Source organism: Marmota marmota, unplaced genomic scaffold (assembly GCF_001458135.2).
Source record: "Marmota marmota marmota unplaced genomic scaffold, marMar, whole genome shotgun sequence".
Lineage (NCBI taxonomy): Eukaryota > Metazoa > Chordata > Mammalia > Rodentia > Sciuridae > Marmota > Marmota marmota.
Genome location: NW_026000052.1, coordinates 2399211 through 2422876, shown reverse-complemented (window position 1 = coordinate 2422876; position 23666 = coordinate 2399211). Strand labels below are relative to the sequence as shown.

Sequence of the window (23666 nt, the reverse complement as noted above, 5' to 3'; positions counted from 1 at the left end):
GACACCAGCCATGCACAGATCTGGTGTTTCGGTGGTCTCTAAGTAAACCCCAGGACTGAAGTGGGGTGACCCTTGCACGACCTATCAGTTTGGTGACATCCACCACGTGGCTCATGGGTGGGAGCGGCATGGAGTTGGGAGCTTAGCATTTCCCTGGTGGCAGCAGGAAGCTGCTGTGGCTCAGGGCTGTGGTGGCTCTGGACTGATACCCCCCTGGACCCCTGCTGTCGCCCAGGGTGCTTGTCTCCAGGTGTCAGGAACGGCAGGCCAGGGCTTGGCTGTGCCTGCCCCTCCACAGGGAGGGGAGGGCATCTGACTTCTGTGAGTCATGCAGTCCCTTGTGTGGCGACGTTCGATGGCCCCTCCTGTTTCCCCGAGCCTCCGTAGGGCCGGATGTCAAAACTCCAAGCATCCCCTGGGTTGAACTTGAATTTTAAAACTTTGAAGAGTCGTGTGTCTTTGGCTTCCTTCAGCCCCGGGCAGCCTGGCAGGAAACCCAGGTCTCTGTCCCTAAGGACCGCTTTCCCTGTGCCGGGTCCTTGGTGTTCCTCCCTGGGGTGGGCTGTGGACAGTCTCCTCTGTTGTCGCCTGTCCTGCCTGACCCTTCTCCCTTTCTGTCCTCCCCGCTCTCTCGCCTCACCTGCACCCCCAGGTGTTGCCCACCAACCCCGAGGAGAGCTGGCAGGTGTACAGCTCTGCCCAGGACAGCGAGGGCAGATGTATCTGCACAGTGGTCGCCCCCCAGCAGACCATGTGTTCACGGGACGCCCGCACAAAACAACTGAGGCAGCTACTGGAGAAGGTGAGTCCCTGCTGTGGGAGTGGGCGGGCACCTACGAGAGTGCAGTGTGCCCTCGGGGGCCAAGGCTTGGCCAGCCTGCAGGGACCCCAGGCCTTTTCTGGCACGTCTCCACTCAAAGTATTTGTGGATGGATGGATGGATGGATGGACGGATGGATAAGCCGGTGGATGACGGAGACGCCAAGGGTGGAGGTGAATACATTGGGAGATGAGTACACTGCTTCGTGGTCCTTGGGGAGTCGGGAGCTTCCTGCCCAGGCTGCCGGCAGGAAGGTGCTGTGGGGGCTTGGTGAGGGCATGAAGGTCCTCCACCCACGACCTCCCTGAGTGACGCTCCTTATCCACTGCTGACGGCTTACAGCTGCCTCTGAGCAGGCAGCTCCCTTGGGCCCAGGGAGGCAGGCCGTGAGTTGTACAGGATGGGGTCTCTGCCTTTGAGTGGTCACACCTGGCTGGTCCAGGCTCATTGTCACCCTTGTACCCACCCAGAAGCAGCAGTGTGTGGTCTGCATGTGTATTTTGACTCCATTATTTCACTTAAGCTTCAAAGAGTCACGTGGAGCTAGTGAAATTTCTCCCTCCATTTCCAGAAGGGAAAATTCAGGTCCCAGAGGACTGACTTGCCCCAAGCCACAGCTAGTTAGCAGGGCAGCCGCCCCCGACGCCGGCTCAGCTCCTCTCTCCTCAGAGCCTGCCTTCTCCTGCAGGCTCCTGCTGCCCGGGGATCCCACTGCTGGGCCTCCCCAAAGCTGCTAAGGAAAGTAGGAGAAACGGGGGCCTCTGTGCCCAGCCTCCTCCCTCCCCAGGAAAAGGAGGTGTTTCTGTGTGACACCTACAGGGCAGGCGTCCTTCCCCAATTTGAGAGTGGGACACACACGTACACACACACACACACACACGCACACGAAAGCCGCGAGTTTCCCTGCAGATCGGGTCTGGACTTTCAAGAACGAGCATCAGCCTGGGTTAGAAGTCTGTGGAGGGGGGTCTTCTGTGTCGGGGACCCAGGCCCTGAGCTCTGTCACACTACGTGTGACACCTCCACACTGGAGAGGGAGGCCAGCCTTCCCCCACTGTGCCCTCTGCCCTCAGTGCCCGCGCACCCTCCCTCCCAGGAACAGTGGGCCGCTTTCCTCAGCTCAGTTTCCCCACCCACCAAGGAGGGCAGATGGAGACTCAGGGTCTTCCTAGCTCTGTGGGCTCTGAGGACTCAAGTCACTGCCTGTCCCTGTCCCTAGTGCCCTCTGGGAGGGAGAGGGCGCCATGTGTTGTGAGAGCAGCTCAGTGCCAGCAGACACTCACCTTGAGGGAGTGCATTTTCCTGCCACCTTTACCCACCTCCGTAAATCATTTGACAAGAGTTAAAGTGAGATGCGTTGAGCAGATTCCATGAGCGTTTATTAACACCAACTAGCCTGAGCCCAGCTGTGCCTTTAATTATTCAGACGGTGGAGGAGGGAGGCGGGGTGTTGGGGGCCTGGGACTGCGGGGCAGGGCTGGGGCCCCTGGGAGGAGACGCCGGCTGGCAGGGCGGCTGGCAGGGCGGAGAGCTGGGAAGTGGGTTCCAGAAAGCTCTGTGAGCCCCTGGGAGTGAGGCCCGGAGCTCTCCTTTCTTCCTGCGCAGGCCACAGCGTTACTGCTTAAAAATTTAAAGCCCCATTTCACGTGTGCAGGCGCTCTGTTTCGGGCAGCTGTGAGCCTTTGTCGGAAGAGGCCCAGCTCCTAAGTGCACGCTTCAGTTTCATTCAAAGGCGGGTCCCTTCCTGGGCTCCCTCCCGCCCTGGCCTGGGCAGTTCTCTTCCTCCTCTTCTCCTCTCAGCCAAGGGGGGGGGGGCAGGGCGAGGTCAGACAGGGTCCCACCCTCAGAGGCAGAAGCAGGGAACAGGCTTCCAATCCCCAGGTCCTGGGCCCTGCCCATGGGCTGGGGCACAGCTGAGTGTCTTCCAGCTAGTTCCAAGTCTCTGCAGCTGGGCTTTGTGTTAAGACCCACCTGAGATGGCCGAGGGGCAGAGTGCTGGGACCCACCTTGGATGGGCTGGTTTCCTCTGGCCTGAAGTCCTTGTGTGGAGTGGGCATCAGAATGCCTGGAGAGCCCTACCAGGGTCCTGGGCAGCCAGGGCCAAGGGTGGGGACTGTGTTCTCTTTGAAGAGCCATCACTCTGAGTTTGAGAGCTGAGGCTTTGGAGCCCAGTCCTTCAGTCTTAGCTCCCTGTGTGACAGTAGTGAGTTGCTTAACTTCTCTGAATCTTTGTCTTTGTGTATGTAAAATGAGATTTGAAATACGTCACCTCGGGGAAGCTCAAAAGAGATGAATAATGAATAGGCTCTGTCCAGTGCCTGGAACATGGACGATGTTCAATAAACAGTAGCGATTGGTCACGCTCAGGAGGCCAGGTGTACCCTTGGCATGCCGGGGGCATCCCCTCCCCCTCTTCTTAGCACCTGCTGCCACCCTGGCTAGGGCTTAGGGTGGCTTCCTGCCCTTGAGCCTGCAGGGGCGCTGCCCAGGGAATGTGCGAGCTGGAGGAGGAGCTGGACACAGACCCTGGGTGAGGGAGGACGGGCGGGGTGACCATGCTCCTTTGTCAGAGTCCTAGCTGAGCCCTCGGCCAGAGAGCATGCATCCGGGGCATGAGAGCTTAGTTTGCTTTAAGGCAGCTGAGTAGCTTGGCATCTTTAAATTCTATGTTTTAAGTTTAAAGTCTAATCTTTAAATTTTACAATCTGCCAAGCATATTCCTCCTCTGGGGGACAGAAAGCCCACTGCACTGTCCAGCCTCTTGCCCGAGCCAATGGGCAGTGGGAGCAAGGCAGCCCTGCTACACCATGTGCCCTCGGCTGGCCGAGGAGCGCGTGCCCCGCCTCCAGTCCCTGCATCCTGATTCTTCCACGCGGCGGCAGGCTCCTAGCACTGGGGTACTCCTGGGCCCTTGTTCTGGGGTTACAGATGTGGGCGAGGCCCTTCCCTGCCCTCCTCGCGTTTCTTACTGACCAGGTAGAGCAGACAGCTGTGCGACTTGAGCCTGCAGGCATCGTCTCCATGTGGCCTGTCCCCCGTGGACTTAGCTCACCAGGGACGTCTCCCTGGGGGCGGGGCACTTGGGCTGGACTTCCAACCAGTGAACAAAACCAGATCCACAACCTTCCCCGAAAGGAGAAGTTATGCAGAGTGACCAACAGGACAGGCCAGGAGGAGCAGGGAGACCGCGTCAGAGCAAATGTATTTCAGCCCCCCAAAGAGAGCGCCAAGGTCACCCCCACACGGCGTTTTGCCAGCTTGAAATTTTCAAGCGAATTTGTGTACGTTACTCTCAAATGAGGAGCCATAAAATTCATGCATTTTTAGGTATGGAGAGCAGCAGTGTTGGTCTTCCTCCCACGGAGAAAGCTTCCCCTGCTCTTTTAATTCGGCTTTATCTGCTGGCATGGGAGGATTTACAGTCGGGGGAACCCCACCGTCATCCATTCTGATCCCGACCAGGCAGAGCTCAGCCTCACACCCAAATGGTTCTGTTCCTAGAAGGGAAAGTATTTTCAAATTCAGGAAAAAACCAGAAATGAAGATTTGCTGTTACGGAGGCGGCTTCCTCCGTCGTGATTGGTAATTGGAATGGATGCTGAGGAAAAGACCCCGACAGCACTGCGGCAGTCCTGGGGCCCCGCGCCTCCCCACCGCCCGGCGCATATGCACACAGGCCCGCTTCCTGGAAATGAGATGCGCTGGCAGGTGGCTGTACTAAAACTGTTTTTCTTTTAAGCTCTCTGGAATCCTGTTGAATATTAAAGTCCCATCTCGAGGCTAGACTCAATTCAGATCTGCCTGTAAAGGTGTAAAACAGCGATTCTTCATTTGCTGGGTGATTGATTCCTGACTCTGTGTTGTGAATGTGCGTGTTTGCCGAGCAGTCATCTGCCGATGATACTGTGGGTGTGATGGATGGTGGGTGAGATGGGGGAAGGCTCGTGCCGAGTCTTGTTCCTCCCCTCTGCAACTTAGCCAGCAGCCTCAGCCAGATTTCAGAGGAAGGGGATTTATGCCTGGGGGCGGGGCAGCCCAATGAGGCTGTTCATCTCTGTTGCTGTTTATGCCTGCCTGACGGATATCCTCCTGCCACCTAAGGAGAACGAAACAACCCCCACCCCACAAAAGAGATGGATGGCGCACAGTTGGTGCCTGCAGCTCTGACCAGTGAGCAGCCAAGCTCCCCGCCCTGACCTGTGTCCCTGGTTGTAAGAGCCTGGCTGGAAGGTGGCTGACTGGCCGTGTTGGGGGAGCTCCTGTTCCTAACAGTGCTGATGCATGGGCCACTCTGGCTCCCAGGGTGGTGGCTGCGTGAGGAAGGTCAGCATGGCGGGAGAGCAGGCCATGAGATCCACTGGTCCATGCTGCAGCTCCTGTTGATCCTGTTGCCCTCTTGACAGGTGCAGAACATGTCTCAGTCCATCGAGGTCTTGGACAGGAGGACCCAGAGAGACTTGCAGTATGTGGAGAAGATGGAGAACCAGATGAAAGGCCTGGAGTCCAAGTTCAAGCAGGTGGAAGAGAGTCACAAGCAGCACCTGGCTAGGCAGTTCAAGGTACGTGCGCCCTCCTCCTCCGCCCCTCTTCAGCTGGACTTGCTTGCCCTGGCCACTGTGGAAATAGCGAGGGGCCTGGAGGGGCGCGGCAGGCCTGGCCTGTGCCTTGCAAAGCACTGCAGCCCGAGGGAGCAGGGGCAGCCCGCCCTGGCCCTGGTTTGGCAAGGCACCTGGAAGGGGTGGGCTTGAGCAGCCACGTGAGCACAGATGGGCCCCGGAACCTCTGTCAATCTGGTTTGGAAGCCAGGGTCCCAGACCCTGCACTCTGTGGCTGAGTGGCATATTAGCCGGGAAAGAATGTCATTATTGGCCCTTGTCACTCCACAGCTGTTGCAGGTAAATCACATTAGCCAAGGATTAGCTTAATTGATTGGAGCCGTTCCTGAGCGGGGATCACTCAGGGCACTTTTTCATATCTGACCTAATTTAGCTATGACAAGGCACACTGTAGACACAGGGAAAAAAGGCCAGCGTCTGTCTCAGCTCGTGGTAAGTGTCCCGCATCTCCAGGTAACTCCGGACACTGAAACTGCAGTTCCTTTGACCCGAAATTATATATACATACGTACAAGTATGTATATATACACACCGATGAGATCGAGAAGTCATATGCCACCTTAATTAAGGTATACATGCGTGTCAATTAGGACTGGAGCCCTGATGTAAATGAACAGGTCAAATTACGCAGCCCTCCTCGGCTGGAAATTGCTGATGTGCCCGGTTGTCTTCCTGTCCTTTATGCTAATGTTCTCTTTGATGTGCTCCCTGCATGAAGCTAGAGCTAATTCTCCTTTAAAAGCGATACATTAGAGAGACGAAATGGCAAGCTAATGAAGTTATGAATCTATATTATAAATAAAATAACAGCAGGCCGATCCCGTGGAGGAGGAATGAGTCCCACGCAGGTGCACATTTTGTCCTTATTTCCTGATGTGTCCCCCTGCATTATCTTGGAGAGAGATTTGAACTTTCTGATCAAAAACAGAGTCTTTGTCTCTCCTTGAAGGGCCAGCATGCCCCTTCCCTGTTCCACAGACTCCCCTAAAGATGGGGGTGTCTTCGGCAGCTCACCTTGGCGGGTTCTGAAATCCCGAGCCACCTCTCTGGGTTTGAGATCGGGGCACTGTAGCTCTGGGGGAGGAAAGGTGAGCCCTTGCTTTTCACACTGCTTGCCCCGCATGGAGGAATCCCAGCAGAACTTGTCGTGAGAGAATCTCAATCATTGTTAGGGCAGTTGTGTTCCCAGCATTCAAGTGTGGGTTTTTTTAAGTGACGGTGCAAGTATTTGTCTCTTAATGGCTGTTTAAGGCAGGCTAGTGAGCTAGCTTTTCAACAGTGTTTCATTTTCTTGCTTGCAGGGCTAACTTAAAAGAGTTTTTTCAATGCCGCAGTGACTGAAGAAGCAGTCCACTCCCATGTAACCATGAAAGAGCCAGAGAGCTTTTGGCACCCTGCATTTTTACTGTTTCTTTCCAATCTTAGCACCATATCCCTAAGGAACCTTGAATCCAACCAGGACCCTCCTTTGCATGCGACTCTAGATGCATTTCATGGATAGTTTGAAACCCTTGTCAATGCATTTTTTGAAAAGGAAAGAAAAAAAAAAAAAGAACTTTGTGTATGTGACTTAAAGCATGTAACCTTAAGATGTTGCATTCTAAACTGAAAATAAAGACCTTTCCCAAATGTGTCGGTGTGCTGAGGACTGTTTAATATGCTCTCCTAACTCATCGGGGCCAGGATAAATAAGCACATAACTAAAGCGGGCGTGTGCAGGTGCTCCGCGCGCAGGGAGAAGCCGGGCCGAGCAGGGTGTTACAGTTCTTGCATGCATCGCACTGAACCCAGCTTATTTTAACCTTGCAGGCAATAAAAACGAAAATGGATGAACTTAGGCCTTTGATACCTGTGTTGGAAGAGTACAAGGCCGATGCCAAATTGGTATTGCAGTTTAAGGAGGAGGTCCAGAATCTGACGTCAGTGCTTAACGAGCTGCAAGAGGAAATTGGCGCCTATGACTACGATGAACTTCAGAGCAGAGTGTCCAATCTTGAAGAAAGGCTCCGTGCATGCATGCAAAAACTAGGTAGGCCCGGCACCCTCGGGGTGTGGCGCTGCTCGGCCCACCTCCGCACACGCACAGGCCTAGGCAGTGGTGCTGAAGGGCGGCCCGCCTGGCCACAGCGAGGCCATGGCTGCATCAGGGCTCCTGGGCAGGGCCACCTGGAGAGACAGCGCCAGGGAGGGTAGGAGCACCCGCCACCTGGAGAGACAGCGGCCAGGGAGGGTAGGAGCACCTGCTTGAGTGCACTGGCCATGTCCATGCTGGGGAAAGGCCAGTTCCAGACCCTACTCAGTTGCACATCTGGAAGAGAAGAGGATGGCATAGGTGCCACCTGTCCCCTGACGGGTGTGTGTGTGTGTGTGTGTGTGTGTGTGTGTCCGCGCGTGTGCCCATGCAGGCTGAGTAGGGCTGGTAACATGTCTCCCGTTCCTCCAGTTTGATGGGAGGGCTGATGAAGCCCTGGAGATGGTCGGTCCTGCTGAGTTGGGATGGAAAGTGTCACCTGCCTCGCAGGAGCTGTGCCAGTGGCAGCAGGCGGGTCCCTGTCAGCAGCCTGGGAGGAGCACCAGGACAGGTGCCTCTCAGTGTCAGGTCCCTGGAACACTGTCTTGGTGTGGAGCCCAGGTCCCAGTGAGGCAGGCACGGGTGGCCTGAGACCATCAGGATGGGTGTGGGGACCGTGTCCCCCACAGCTTCCCAGGGACATTCTGGGAGACAGTGCATGTCTGAAATGTCACAGTCCGTGCATCGTTGGGCCCCAGCCCACTCCCGCATGCCCTGAGTTTGCACCAAGCCTCCCTCCTTCCCAACACCCCCACTGAAGGGCCTGGATGTGGTTGTTTTGTGGGTTTTAAAAAATCATTTCCCCACAAGCAGTTCTCTGTCCCCGAGAACGGCAGGTGGACCTGGGGACCAGGAGGAGACCTCCTCTGCCCCAGGCCCAGAGTCCAGGCACAGAGGGGAAGTGGTTTGAGGGAGAAGCCCAGGGCCTGGAGGGGGCATTCCCTCTTCTTGTCCAGCCAGAAACTTGAGTCTGAAACTCATCCCTGAGCCTGGAGGCTGAGCACGGCATCTTGCAGGCCTCCTCTGGAGTGGAGGCCGGTTCTCAGTGTTGTCCTAAGAGCAAATCTCATGCCCAGGCAGGAGAGAGGCAGTGCTGTCCAAAGGTCCAGCTTATCCCTGAGCTGGGGCCTGGGCTGTCCTCCTGGACCAGCATAGAGCCAAAGCCCAACAGCTGAACAAGCTAAGCCAACAGGCTCAGTGAGCCACTGAGACATGGCTCCTCAGATGTGGTCACTCACCTGGGCCTGCTGCATGCTGCAAGGCCAGCCTCAGCAGCCCTCTCTGTAGCAAGGGGTTGAGCTGACCTTGGGCTGCCCCCAGGTACATCCCAGCGCTGACACCAAGGGCTTATGCAGTTTTGCAGTTTCTTTTCTGTTAGGGGATGAAGAGAAAGCCCTGACTCTCAGGGTCAACTCGGCACCCTTTTCTTCCCCAAGACCATCTGAGCCCATCTTAGCCAAGCCTGCCAGCCCCAGGTTCACACCCTCACTAGGCACCAGGAGCTGGGCCACCTGCACACTGTTGAGGAGTCTGGGGGAGCGCAGGCTCGGGGGCCAGGGCCAGGGCAGGGCCAGGGCCACAGGTCAGGGCCAGGGCAGAGCCAGGGCAGGGCCAGGGCCAGGGTCAGGCCAGGCCAGGGCAGGGCCAGGGTCAGGGCCAGGCTCAGGGCAGGGGCAGGGCCAGGGCCAGGGCCAGGGCAGGGCCAGGGTCAGGCCAGGGCACTGTGCTCTTCCTGCTGGGAAAGGAGTGGAAGCTCCTGCTGGCTCTTCACCCTTGAGGGGCCAGGAAAGACCACTGGACAGTGGGGCGTCCTCGCCTCCTGCCTGGGGTCTGGAGGGGGCTGGACCATGAACTGCAGCAGGGCGTGGGGAGGGCCGCCTACATTCAGGCAGGGATGGGCAGAGCCAAGGGGAAGCCCTAGGACAGGGAGGGAAGGAGCCAGCCTGAAGTGCTCCCTGGGGCACTGCCTCAGTGGGACCCTGGCAGGGCCAGGCCTCCCCTCTGGCTCCTTGCAGGAAGCCCTCAGGGTGGTCTGTGCTGTGAGGTCTCCTGAGGGCCCTACTTCCCTGCCAGGTCAGGAGGCGAAAGGAGAGTCCACAGTGGCCCCTTTTCCTGCTCCCTCTGGGCTCCGTCTGAGCATGAGGCCTGGGTGGGGCTGCCCACCGCTGGGTTTGTTTCTTCTGCATCTTGGATGTCGGTTTGTCTGAGCCCCCAGCTCTGCAAACTTCTGGCGTAACTCCCCAGGCCTTGGGGGACAGGAGCTGGGAGTAGAGGCCAGGCGCTGACCACATGGGGCACTTGGCTCTTCACCTGGCATCTGTGGCTGCCCAGAGACCCCTCTGTCCTGGCTGGAGCACCTTGATAGCACTTTGCCCTGGGCCTGTGGCCTGAGATGTCCAGGCTGCTCCCACTGTGGCCTCTGCCCAGAAATAGCAGGAGGCCCTGGTCTCCCCCTGAGGCCAGCAGCTCCTCCAGGCTCCCCACTTGACCAGTCATCCCTCTTCCTGAGACCCTCCCAGCCCAGGGGCTGTCCCCCCCTGTTCTGCTTGCTCTGGTATAAAACCTGAGCCACCAGTGCCAGCTCCGTAGGCCACCCTCTCGTCCCCACCCTCTCCCGTCCCCCTCCCTGTGTCCTGGGCGCGCGTGACTGAAGAGGGACACTTTCCCGAACTGAATGTGCCAAGATTGGCCGAGGCTCTGCCGTGGGCTTTTTTAGATCCTGTCAGTCCCGAGGTCTTGGCAGAACCAGTCTGGACAGAGAAACAAAAATAGCTCCCTGACTCAGGGAGGGCGGGCAGCCTGCAGCCCGGGGACCCTGGGAGCTGTGCCCGCAGCCAGCTTGGAGTGCAGGGCACACGGGCCAGGGGCCTCCCTGCCCGCCTCGGCTGAGATTTGAAGGCTGGCTTCAAGGGGCCGCGTGAGCATGTGGAAGAGGCTGGGTGCCCCAGAAGGGAGCCCTGGCCCTGCAGCAGGCCTTCCCCCTGGACTGCTGCCAGCCCGCCCCCCCCGGTGGCCAAGAGGTCCTGGTGGGCAGGACATGGTCAGACCATCCAAGGCTGCCTGACCTGGACTCGTCTGAGCACGAAGCCACTTTTCTGCGTGTTCTCAGTCTACGTTTGCAGTGGCGGGACAGAGACCTTGCTGAGTGCCAGGTGTGCCCTGGAAGCCCCCGCCAGTCCCCTGCTCTGATTCCCACCGGGGCCCTCTGCTGCTCTCCCGCTCCTGCCCAGCAGCACTGCCCCTCCCTGCATGAGGCCCTGACGCAGGAGACTTGGGAGGGGAGGGCCCCAGCCAGGCCATTCATCCCCTCCTGCTGGGGAGGGGTGAGTGGGGAGCCTCCTTACTGGGGTGGTGGGACCCCGACCCCCCTGTCTGCAGCTGTGAGAAGTGTGCAGTTGCTACTCAGGTCAGAGCGCGAGTGGGATGGAGTCGGAGGGGGAACGTCTCTAGGGACCAGGCTTCCGTCTGGGTCCCCCCAGAAGCTGGGTGGGCGGGCATTCAGGTGGAGGGACCAGGGTGGCAGGAGTGCAGATGCGGTAAGTTCTGAGGTCCCTGCCGTGACCCCTGTGGGCTTCTCCTTCCAGGGAACTAGTGGACCATTGTTCCACACAGGAGGCTTGCCGCGCTTAAGTCTGCGTGTTCTCAGTCTGCGTTTGCAGTGGGGGGCCACGCTCTCTGACCAACCCGGAGGATGGCGGGGAGAGGCCCCAGGCGGTCGGTGGGAGGGGTTGGTCCTTGTAGGCTTTTCCGGGTTCCCACCCAGTTCAGAGGTTGCTGCAGCCTAGGACCCAGCCCCCAGATCTACAGGAACAAAGGAAGAAAGAGCTGGAGAGTGGGGCTGGGGTCCAGCCTGGGTGACTTCTTCAGGCCCACCTCCTCCACCGACCCCTCCCAAGTCCCCGAGAGACAGTTGAGGTGACAAGCTAGCCAGGCTCCTGGAAAAGGAATCTCCTCGGAGATTTCCAAGAACTCGCCCTGTTTTGTGTTCCCACCCCTGTCACTCTTGGCCTCAACCCCTGTCCCCTCTCCCAGAGTGGGCTTGGTCAGAGCAGGGTCCGTGTGCCAGCCAAGCAAGTACGCTGAGCTCAGCGGTGGCCACGCAGCCTGCAGTGGTGGGGTCTGTGTTGACGTGGGAGGCACAGACTCCTTCCCCGGAGTGGGAACAGGTGCACATGGAGCGGGTAGGAGAACAGGACCACGGGTGGCATTACTTTTTCCATCCTGGGCGAGGCACCCGTGCTGGGGCTGGAGGTGCTTGGGTCCTCCAAGCCTCCCTCTGGCCAGGCTGGGCCCTCTTGCAGCTCCCTGGGCAGGGGTTGGGCCCTCTCTTCCCTCCAGTCCTGTACAGCTCGGCTGGGGACGCATTCTTTTAAGTTTGAGAGGGTGGGAGGCGAGACTGTGCCAGAGTGAGAAGAGCCCTCCCCGCCCTCCCGCCTTAGGGATTGCCGGCTCCCTGTGGTGTGGGCTAAGTCTCTGACAATCTTCCATAAGCGCCTGGATCTCCTCTGAACTTTGCAGACTGCTGTGTACACATGCTGATGGGAGGCCCTGAGGGGGGTGTGTAGACTCCAGAGGTCACAGGCAGGCCTGGCCTGGAGAGAAAGGGAGGCCCTAGTTGGATGTCCCTGGGGGGCGACCACCTTGGACCTCAGGAGTACTTTGCCCTCCCGAGGTGGGCTGAGATTGCAGTACTGTGGTGGCGGCCTGGCTGCAGACTGGCTGACTTTCAGCACGGAGGGTGGTGTTTCTGAACAGAGGGGTCAGCTCGTGGGCTTCAGGAATCTCCTCTGAGATTTCCAAGAACTCGCCATGTTTTGTATTCATCTCTGTAGATGCTGGTCACCCTTGGCCTCAACCCCTGTCCCCTCTCCCAGAGTGGGCTTGGTCAGAGCAGAGTCTGTGTGCCAGCCAAGCAAGCACGCTGAGCTCAGCGGTGGCCCTGGCCCAGGAAGGAAACAGTAATGCCACTCCTGGTGCTGCTCTCCTAGCCGCTCCACCTGGTGGTCAGCCACGAGCTGAAGCCCAAGGGGCTGTGGAGGTCAGCAGGCTATCGGGAATGCAGGCCCCCGCCTTAGCCTTGCCTGAATGGCCAGGAGGCCTGAGCAAGTCCCTCACAGTCTCTGAGGCCACCTGTGAGTGGGAGGGCTGCAGGTCACCTCCAGGATCTTGAAAACCCTGGTGCTCAGCCCAGCCCTCCTGCCTGGGGCTCCTCTTCAGGGGAGGTGGGAGGCTACCCACTCCCAGCAGGAGGGCGCCCGCCTTCCTGTTAGTTCTCAGGTCACAGAGTGGACACTCCTGCAGTGACGGGCCCTGGGCTGCGGAGGGTGGTCTTGCTGCTCCTGCCTGGGTGCGGTGTCTTGCATGGAGCCTAAGTAGGTGCCTGAGGCATGTCCGCCAGGTCCCTGCTTTCCCCGAGCTGTAGGAGGCCAGCTGTGCGCTCTCCTGGAGAGAAAACAGTCTTGCTGAACCCTCCCAGGGCTGCTGCTGTGACCTCCCATCCCCAGACTGGCGGGCGTGGCTGGGCCAGGAGGGTAAGGCCCAGGAGGGTGGCTGCTCCTGGCTCCCGCCTGCCCGTTCTGGCCTCCCTTGCTGGGTTAAGGGAAGAGGTGGCCTCTAGACCTGGAGGGGAAGCGGAGGCAGCCATCAGGCCTTCCGGGCAGTCTGGGACAGGGCTGCGGTGGGCCAGGTGCTCCCTCCGCCTCGTGTCCTGATCTGTGTGCGCTCTGTTCCAGCCTGCGGCAAGCTGACGGGCATAAGTGACCCGGTAACCGTCAAGACCTCTGGCTCGAGGTTTGGATCCTGGATGACAGACCCCCTGGCCCCGGAAGGCGATAACAGGGTAAGTGTCTCCTTATTGTTACGGGGCCTCTTGGACAGGCGTGCTCCTGTGACCTGCAGGAGCTGGTCTCCCTCCCTCACCTCAGTCCCAGCCCCACCTACCTCCTAGGCCACCCGCAGCCCAGAGTCCCCGGGGGGCTTCCTCCTACAGGGGCCTGTGTCCCCGACTGAAGTCCTTGTGGTAACCCAGAGTCACAGATCCCAGTGGCCGGCGAGGGCGTGTGGTATGGCGTGCTGGAGTCTGCAGTGGCCCCGGGCTCTCTCCAGGCCCAGCTGGGCTGGGCTGAGTCTGTCTGTAACCGCCCGCTCTTCACCGGCGGCCTCTGCCTTTCTTGTTCTAACGACACTCATTTGTACTTCATTTGCCTTTCCTTTCATGGCTGACAGAAGCTCCTCTTCTTTTTGATTTTGGGAAGAGGCCCTGGTTCTTTTTTCCTGGGTGTCTCCCCCCAGGCAAACCTCGGGAAGGAGAGGGAATCAGGGCCATGCCGCCTGCCCCAGGGCCTGGGTTGCGGGCTGAGCCTTGGGAACTGGGAGGTGAGGGGCGCTGCGGGGGTGGAGGACGCCGGCCCACCTGCCCCTCCTTGCTGTAGCCTGGACCCAGCAGTTGTGGCCTGTAGGACGCTCCTCTGGAGGTAGAGGGGCAGCTCGTTGGGCCCTGCTCACCATCTGGGGCTCGGCCCTGATTACTGAGGCCAGAGTGAGTCTTGCAGCCCTGGTGTCCGCCCCCCACCCCCTGCCCTGTGACGTGGGCAGATGTGTAGACAACATGCTCTTGGAAATACCTGGGTTCTGCTCCAGGCTGACGGAGAAAGGGACTGAGGAATCCGAGGGCCTCTAAGCTCGACCTGGCACCCGCGTAGCGGAAGCCATTCTCGTCTCAGCCGTCTACCAGCTACAGGCCAAGCAAGACGAGGTCTCCTGTGCTGAAGGTGGGAAGTGGCCGGGAACGAGGGTGGACAGGTCCTCCAGCTTCTTGTGTTTGTTGGCCTAACTCCTTGCAGCAGGAAGAGCCCCATACCCAGGTGGCCGCCTCAGCACAGGGTGGCCTGGACACTCTGCCTCCTGTATGCGCCGCGGGCAGTTCTGGAGAGCGGGCGGGCTGCACACCTGGGACTCCACTGGGGTCCAGCGTCTGTAGGAGAAAGGTTGTTTTCGTCCTGTTTTCTGAACTCTGATGGCCAAGACTTGGAAGATTCCTAACAATTTGAGTCAGCTGTTCCCTGAACTGTTCTTTGAGTCCCGTCCTGCCTGGAGAACACGCCTCTGCCCAGACTTGGTGAACTGACACCCTTGCTGCACTGGGAAAAGCAAAAGCCCCAGCTTCCCGGAGTCCGGGGGCATCTGGGGAGGGGACCATTTGGCTCTCGCCCTCTGACAAAGAAAGGGGCTGGCAGAGGGCAGGGGGCTTGGGGGGGGGGGGCAGATGCTCCACCCCCTCCCACTGCAGAGGTAGGTGATGATGATCCAGGAATAGAAACAACCATGTGGCAGGTGCTTAGAAAGCAGGTCTCGTGTGCCAGGGGCTGTCCTGGGCACTCCACAACAAGCAGAGAGGGGACAGTGGGCACTGCAGCCACACCGAGCACCTCCCCAGCCCCTGCCTGCCCCTGCGTCCAGGTATGATTCTCCCTGTGTTGATGAGACATGTGTGCTTACCCCCTCCCTGCCCGAAACCTCGGAGGAGACCATCCCCGGCTTCCCTGGACACGTTCCTGGCAGGCACTGATCTGTCCCCAGGGGCCCTCCCCTCTCCCATCTGTCCTCCCACCCACACAGAGCAGGAAACCCACCCACAAACCCACACAGGCCACGCTGGGCCGCGAGCAGGCACTGCCCCCCACTGCTGCAGAGCAGGAGCCCACGTGTGGAGCACTGACCCTGCCCCAGGCCTCTGGCCTCTGCGCCCCATGCCAGTCAAATGGGTCTCTCCCCAGGTGCCAAGGACCCAGAGTTCCTGGAAATGGGCTCTTGGCTTGCACAGTGCAGCAAGGGTGTCGGTTCTCAGAGCCGTCGAGGGGCTTTAGATAATTAGATACCTATTTTCCGCTTCTTGACTGCATTGCCCTCCAGGAGAAGAGGCTCTGGTGGCAGACGGAATGTCGGGGGGAGGGGAGTTGGCAGCACAGGAGGCGAGGAGGTGGGAGCTGGGCTGGCCGGGGGGCGTGGCAGTGGTGCTGCTCTGGGCTCCAGGCCTGCTGAGCCGTGTTCCCAGGCTGCTAAGTGCCACGTCTCCTGGTGGGCCCTGCCATTGATCTGGACTCGCAATGTTTTGCTTTGTTTTGATTTTTTTCCAATCTTCCATCCAATTTTGGTCACACACACGCAGGAGACCAATAACTCGCCCCAAAACAAAACAGCCATCCATGCTGGCCTCCATGCAGACCGCCCTGGAGGCTCGGCCAGGGCTGTGGCCAGGGCAGGAGGGGACATGCTGAGCCACCATTAGAGTCAGGCTGGCTGGTAGGCCTTCGCATCAGTCTTTCCTGACTATTTATTAAGCACCAGCTGTGTGCCAAGCGCTGTGCGGAGCCCCTGGGCTCTCCCGCATCTCCCAGCGGTGAGCATCCTGTGCTTCCTGAGCCCTGGAGAGGCCTGGCCCACCTTGCCAGCACTGCAGGAGGAAGGCTTCACCAGAACTGGCGGAACTTGAGTCCCCCACCAGGCTGTGCCCCTATCCCCAGGAGACCACATGAGCTCCAGGGGTCCTGTTCCCAACTCTGAGGCTCACAGCCCACCCTGACCATGGGCCACCTCACCAAAGCCCACGTCCAGCCTCCCTCTTCCTGGCCAGCTTCTTCCGAAGAAGTTCCAGGCCAACAGTCACCAGCATCAGAGAGGCCCAGCAGTCCCCTCTCACCACACCCAGAAGGCTTGTGCCCAGAGCAGGTGGTATAATCGCCCAGCCATGGTTATTGTACAAGCAGCAGAGTTCGGCTTTGGTGCCAAAGCCCTCCAGACACTTGGGAAGGGTCCTGGGAACAGGAGGTGGAATCACCCAGAATGCACCAGTTCATGCAGACGCATGGGGTCAGCGTGGCGCCTGCAGCTCTGTCCCGTGGGGTCCCTCCTGATCTTTTCTCAGCAGGAGTCGGGGGCTCTTGGGCTGCCGATCCCTCTGCTCCCACCCTCCTCTGCACCCCGCCACTAACGGCTCTCTTCAGAGCCGTTCCTAGTCCTGGGCCCCTTGTTTTAGCCAAACTAGCCAGAGGACACGTGACCCATGCTGGCCAAGCCAAGGAGGAGCACACTGGGGCCCAGGTTCCTAAGAGAGGCCCTTGAAATAGCATCGCGTGCGCTGCCCGCCAGCGGCGAGCGGGCGGAGGAGGTGCGGATCCGCCGCAGGGCGGGGGCGCCTCCCCAGCTCTGCCCTGGGCGGCCTTCCTCCTGCAAGCAGCTGAAAATAGTCAGGACAGTTAGGGAAGCCCGTGTTCTCAGTGAGCCTGACCATATGGGCCTGAGAGCACTTGAGACGTGGGGAGACCCAGTTTTTCTCCTGTGGGCAGCAGCGCCGGGCGCATGCTTCTGAGAAGCCTCACTCTGGCAGCGGGGCGGTTGCAGATGCTCCAGAGCTCACGTGCACCAGCCAGCACTGATTTTTTTTTTTTTTTTTTCTGGCAAAGGATATCATGGGTAGGGAGGGAATTGGGCTGGGACTCAAGTCTAGCCCCTGAGGCAGGCAGGGACAAAAGACAAAATGTGACAGCTAAACTTTTTAAAAGCAAAGTCATTTCCAGGGAGTACTTCCGGCCCTTTCAGCTACTGCAGAATTAAGGAAAGGCTGTGCTTAGGGGGTCCCGGGGTGGGGGGTCGTCCATTGCTGCTGATTGAGAGGGACAGCTGATTGACAGACTCATGGCAGTCCACCAGGAGGCCAGGTCCCAGGCTCCACCTGCTTCCAGATCTGGATTAGACCAGCACTGGCCTGTGCTGCCCATACTGAGGACAGGTTACAGAGCGGCCAGTGATGTCAGAGGGTGTCCTCAGGGAGCTCTGGTGGATCCTGGAGGGCAGCGGGCCCTCACCCACCCTGTGCCCTTTGGGATCCTCACCCTCTCAGGGAGAGGGAGGGCCTGAGGCGAGGCCCTGAAAGAGGCTGCCCTCTGAGGGCAGGGCGTGTGGGTGACGAGGTCTGGGAGGAGTGATTGGAGAGTCCTTGTCCCTCATGGATGGCACCTGCCTCGGGAAGTGGTAGACATAACCAGGTTGGGACAAGGGCCGTCACAGCCTAGAGAGGGCATGGGTGGACTGCATGCAAGATGCCGGTGGTGGGCACGCTGTCCATGGAGCAGAGCGGGTGACCCCAAGAGAGACCCTCCTCCTCTCTGGGTCTCTGTGAATTAGGGGTCTGGAAGCGGTGGCCTCAGCACCCCAGCCGTCCCTGCTGTGCCATTCTGTAGAGGTGCCCTGACCTGTCTGTGGCTGGAGTCCTGGGCTGACCTCGAGTGAGCTGGCCCCTCCTGCCACGTGCCCACTCGTGTCTTGATCCCTCTTCCTTCTGGCTATGTGTGCCCCTGGTGCCCTTTCTAGCCCATCAGAACCAGCCCTGGACTCCAGGGCTAGGAGGCAGAGCTGGGCTTTACTGGACAGGTGGAGGTGGCAGGTCCCAGTTGGCCTGTTCTAGAGCCGCGGGACTGAGGCAGAGAGGAAGCAGCGGCTGGGCTCATGCTGCCATGGTTGGGCCTGTACAGGTGCCCAGGTGCCAGCCGCCATCCACACAAAGACCCTTGCCCCATGGATGGCACCTGCCTCGGGAAGGATCACCCCTCAGGTTCCACAGGGCCTTCCCCAACAGACAGGGATTCTGGTGAAGACCCCTAACCAGGCCCTTCCCCAGATGCCAAGGTGTGGAGACGTGCCTGTTAGTGGGCATGGCTGACTTGGTGCACAGGCCAGGCTCGGGGTGTGGTGTGGGGACCTGGGCTTTGCCCTCTAGGGGAACAGGGAGCAGTGGGACCGGTGGTCTAGGGCATTCATGGCGGGTCCAGTAGGGCTGGACTTTCCCGCGTGATATTTGGGATCTGGTCATTTGTGTTGTGGGGGTGTCCTGTACACTGGAGGATGCCCAGCAGCCTCCCCTGGCCTGTGCCTACCTCATGCCAGCCACACGCCCACCAACCTGAGACACCCCACACCGTCTCCAGCGTTGGTCCTGCTCCTGGCGCTCCAGTCATGTCCAGGCCTCCCTGACCTTGGTACCCAGTCCCAGGGTGGCACACACAGTTGTGTTGGTGAGTGAGCTGGGGTGAGGCCTGAAGGCAGGAGCTGGAGTCTGCACAGTAGCAACCCGGAGTAGAGACGCACAGCGCAGCTCCCGCCACCCCGTCCTGCCTGCCGCCCTTAGCTGGGCACCCAGAGGCCCACAGGAAAGAAAATGGGCCTTTGGAAAGCGTGAGAGCCCCACCTCCCTGGTCTTTGGGGCTGCCTCCCCAGAGACAAAAGTAGCCAGCCTTGACGGGCTTGGGGTAGAACCGGACACGAGCAGCCCGGGGGTCACGCGAGTGGACTCGGGCTGGCCACTGTGCAAAGGTCTCCTCGGCATGAGCCCTGGGGGTCCTGACCATGTGGCTCTCTTCTGCCTAGGCTTCCCACTGGCTCAGGTCCAGCCGTGGAAAGGGGCACGTTCACATCTTAGACGCTGGCGAACCTCCAAGACGGCCTGCCTGAGCCGAGCCCGGGCCCAGCCCCTGGTGGGACATGTGGCCCTGGTACTGATTTTCCCTCCCGTCCCAAACAGTATGTTCAGAAAGTACTGGGTCCAGTGCATGGAAGAAAAGCCTTTTGAAAACCCAGTCCGTGGATACTGATGCCACTGGTTCCGGCCACGGGAGGGAGACCCTGGCCCTTGGGTCCCCACTCTCAAGGGTCCACTCCGGCAGGAGGCTGGTGTGCAGACATATCAAAAGTGTCCTCGGTGCCGAGATGGGGAGCAGGGCTTGCTTTAGAGGCAGGTGGGAGGCCGGGGGGAGGTCGTGGAAGCCGAGGCTGGAAGGAAGCATGGGGCTTTGGTCCCTCCAGGGCCAGGCGGAGGCAGGGGGTTGGGGGCAGCTGCGGGCTGCCTTCTGCCATGTGATGGGGGTTTCTGATCATGGCCTGCTGCCTCCGTCACCCCTCCCAGCTCTAATCCCTGACCCACATCATGGAGGGCTGGTCTGCAGGAGGCAGGGATAATGACAGCCTCAAATGAGACCCAGTTGAAAAAAAAACTCATTAAAAACAAAAAGCACATCTGCCTCCAAGCATCTGAATGGACGTCTCAGGAACAAGGTTACGGGTTGTTTTTTTTTTTTAATTTTTAACGCATGTGTCATGCCAAGTCTGAAAGCTCTGCGTCCTTAATCTCCCAGCGGCTCCAGAGCCCCTGATGGATAGAGCAGCTGTCCTGCCAGACAGATGCCGGAGCAGGGTGGCCTGCCAGATCCCCCTGCTACGTGCTCTGCCTTCTCCTTGCTCCCATATCGGTTGGAAATGACTAAAGCGTTTGTTCAGACTCGGGCAGCTCCAGGTCACATGGCATCTAAGCACTCAGAGGTCTCTCCCTGCAGGCCTGACTGGGGCCACGCCCAGGTCTGTCTGGTTTGGACCCCTGGGGCCTTCTGCAGAAGCCTTTCCCTGATTAGGCGTGACGCTGAGTGACGCTCACAGCATCCCAAAGGCCACATTGATGACGTTCTGCCTGGCAGACAGGATGATTCAGCCTGGCAGGGTGACGAGGCCCACTGCCAGGGCCCTCCCCGTGACCTTGAGAACTGTGGCCTCTGCAGTGCTACCTGGAGTTGGGGCATCTGTCCTGCCCGGGACCTGGAGGTGTGCCCTCCACACTGCCTCGCTGGCTTTGGGGCAGCTGGAGGGATGGAGCTCCTTTCACCACAAGTCTGTGGACACAGCCAGGTCCTCGGCGTGGCCCCTGCCCCATAGCCAGATTCGTTCCAAGCAGAGGGCTTGGGCTGCTGGCCTGTGGTGTTTTCAGCGCCACCCACTGAGGTGAATGGCACAGGGTGGCTGTAGCCCTGTCTAGTGAGACTGGCAGCCCCAGACTCCCTGCCCCCCATCTGCCTGCCCCGTGTCCTCTCCTCACCCTGGACAACTCCTGCTCTGGTCCTGTCCCTTTGGAAAAGTCCTGTGGCCTTGGAGGAGGGAGGTGACACCCTTCCTGGCTCTTCCCTGCAAGTTCCCGTGGGAGGGCCGGCCTCCCCGCAGCCCCATGTCCCCTCAGGGAGCGCTCACAGGTCTGCTCTCTCCGCAGGTCTGGTACATGGACGGTTACCACAACAACCGCTTTGTCCGTGAGTACAAGTCCATGGTGGACTTCATGAACACGGACAACTTCACCTCGCACCGCCTGCCCCACCCGTGGTCGGGCACGGGGCAGGTGGTCTACAACGGCTCCATCTACTTCAACAAGTTCCAGAGCCACATCATCATCCGGTTCGACTTGAAGACCGAGACCATCCTCAAGACGCGCAGCTTGGACTACGCCGGCTACAACAACATGTACCACTACGCCTGGGGCGGCCACTCGGACATCGACCTCATGGTGGACGAGAACGGGCTCTGGGCCGTCTACGCCACCAACCAGAACGCCGGCAACATCGTGATCAGCAAGCTGGACCCCGTGTCCCTGCAGATCCTGCAGACCTGGAACACCAGCTACCCCAAGCGCAGCGCCGGCGAGGCCTTCATCATCTGCGGCACCCTCTACGTCACCAACGGCTACTCGGGGGGCACCAAGGTGCACTACGCCTACCAGACCAACGCCTCGACCTATGAGTACATCGACATCCCCTTCCAGAACAAGTACTCCCACATCTCCATGCTGGACTACAACCCCAAGGACCGCGCACTGTACGCCTGGAACAACGGGCACCAGACCCTCTACAACGTCACCCTCTTCCACGTCATCCGCTCGGACGAGTTGTAGCCCCTTCTGCCGCAAGCCGAGGGTCCGAGCCCTCCCCTCCGAGGGCGCTCCGTGCAACAGCTGCCAAAACGATGCTGAGAATACTGACAAACTGACTTCAAAAAATCATCAGCAATGATCCTGACGACAAGGGACGGCACTACCCCCCCGCGTCCCTCCCACTCAAGCCGGCGGGCGACAGATTTCGGAAGAAATCCCTGTATTTGCAGCTGGAACTGCAGCCTGAGGCCCCTGGCCTCCCCACCCCACCCCTCTCTGGTCAAATAACATACTCAAGAAGCAAGGCAGTGACTGTTGGTCATTCTCACCCGAGAACACCCACTGTTAGGATCGCATGGACATCTCCTTAGGTCATGGTCAGCGCCGATGGACGGGGCCGTCCTGTCTCTCCGAGAGCCCCCGCCGGGTGGCGCTCGGCACGGCCGGTCTCCCACCCCGTCACGGCTGCTGTTTCTTGACTGTGTCATTGTCTCTTAGATTAACTGTGCCCAGACTGCAAGTAGTTCACGGACCGTGTCTAGCACTTCCTCCAGTGGTGGTCGGCGTAGAGTGGAGTTGCTGTTCCCGCGTCGTTTGAACCCGCGTACCCCGTAGATATATTGTGCAGTGTCTGTCTGTTATTTCCTTGAGGTGGTAACTTCGTGCGTTCAGTTGATGCCATGAATGTTGTAATGCAATGCTGTAGTTTGGATTGATAAGTGGATGGTTTTTGTTTCTAAAAAGAAAAAAAAAATCAGTGTTCACCCTTATAGAGACATAGTCAAGTTCATGTTGATAATAATCAAAGGAATTACTCTCTCCTTGTTAAATTATCTGAATCATGTGATGGCGGATGGAAAGGGCTTGTCTTGGGAAACTCCGGTTCCCAGTGGGAAGGAAATCCACTGGGCGGCAGTGTATGGAAAGTCCACTTTTTAGGTAAAAAAGAGGGAAACTTTGTACTATCCGGTTATCTAAGGAACAATAAAGACATTAGGAGACCTGCTTGCTCTTGTCGTTTCTGAGGTTTTAAGTGAGGTAGCCTCCCCAGGTCCCGTGGCTACGCTGGAGCTGGGTCAGGAAAGGGAAGAGGGCAGTGGCCACGCCCCATGGAGCCCAACCTCCTGTCCCCAGAAGTCAGGACTGGGCCAAGGGCTTGGAGTTTCACTCCCCTTAGGTGAATCTGACTCAGGGCTGCAGCCGGGCATCCCACTCCTTACCCCACCCAGGTATCCTCCAGGAGCGCATCTGGGGGAACCCAGAGCAGGTGCCCACTCCAGATGCCCCACAGGACAGGTGCTGCCAGCCAAGCTCCGGCTAAAGAGTCTGCCAAGGCACACCGCCCTCTGGGCAGCTCGCTCTGCAGCAGGTCTGGGTCACAGGTGACCTTCCCTGGGCCTCTAGGTGTGTGTCCCTTGCTACTCTAAGCAGCCCAACTGGGCAGTGTCCACAGAAGCTGGTCATCCCCACCTCCAGGCAGGCTCTGGGTCCCTGTAGGACAAGCCACATCTTCATGTCCAGAGCCTTTCCAGAATGCCAGCCAGAGAAGGGACAGGCAGAAGGACTGCCAGTAGGGTGCTGGCTCCCCCAGCAGGGTGGGCAGCAGGACAGTGATGTGGGACCCCAACCAGGGAGCCAGGGAGTCCCCTGAGATCCCGCGGTTTGTCATGGGAAGGCAGCTGGGCTGGACAGAGCAGGACAGGTATGGCCCTGAGGCTGGTGCATGTGGAGGCCCAGCATGCCCAGTGTGCCATGCGGCTGAGACTGCCACGTCCCCAGGCTGTGACACCAGTCCCAGTGTCCTCACAGGAGCCAGAGCTCCCAACATAGAGAGCCAGCAGGACGGCAGCTATGGGCATTGGGGACCGTATCCTGCTAGAGCCCAGTGGGCGCCCTTGTTACCTGGCCCTGGACAATAGTTGGGGAAATGTGGGATGACCACAGGGCAAAGGTGCCTGGACCACAGTGGGAGGAAGGGGCTGGAGACACCCAGGCAAGTCCACCCCCAGGACCTGGAGCACAGCCCAGTGACCAGGGCCCCTCATGGTACTGCAGTCTGGCCTCCACCCCCTTCTTACAGTGGGGATGGTGACACCACTGTCCTGAGGGCTTAGACCTTCCCTGCAGGGGCAGTGCCCACCCTTGTCCTGCACATGCCTTCCTCCTGCCCAGGCCTGCCTCCGACCTGTCCTTCCCACACAGAGCCCAGGCCCCCTCCGGTCCTCTTCCTGGTCTCCCCCACCTCCAAGGAGAACCTTCCCTCCTCTTTCTGCGGCTGATCTCCCCGCCAGCCTGTCCTCCCCAGCATCTGTGGCTCTTCCACATCCAGTAGGTGACCAGACAAAAAAAAAAAAAAAAAAACCTTTCTCACTCTTCTTGTTGCCTACATTTCTTCAGCCAGAAAGCTGGGAGCATCCTCTG

The 23666-nt window shown here is 59.2% G+C and overlaps 1 protein-coding gene across 2 annotated transcripts; it reads left to right on the top strand.

The window, feature by feature from the left end:
* Positions 1-591: 591 nt before the first annotated feature.
* Olfm1 (olfactomedin 1) lies at positions 592-22250 on the top strand. 2 transcript variants are annotated; one of them, XM_048813366.1, is made up of 6 exons: positions 632-802; positions 4922-4990; positions 5224-5379; positions 7246-7465; positions 13240-13346; positions 20592-22250. In XM_048813366.1, the coding sequence occupies exons 3-6, from the start codon at positions 5233-5235 to the stop codon at positions 21264-21266; spliced, it is 1149 nt and encodes a 382-aa protein (XP_048669323.1). In that variant the 5' UTR covers positions 632-802; positions 4922-4990; positions 5224-5232; the 3' UTR covers positions 21267-22250. The 2 variants fall into 2 exon arrangements, with proteins under 2 accessions (XP_015361319.1, XP_048669323.1); XM_015505833.2 differs by lacking the exon at positions 4922-4990 and having other exon boundaries at positions 592-802.
* Positions 22251-23666: the final 1416 nt, after the last annotated feature.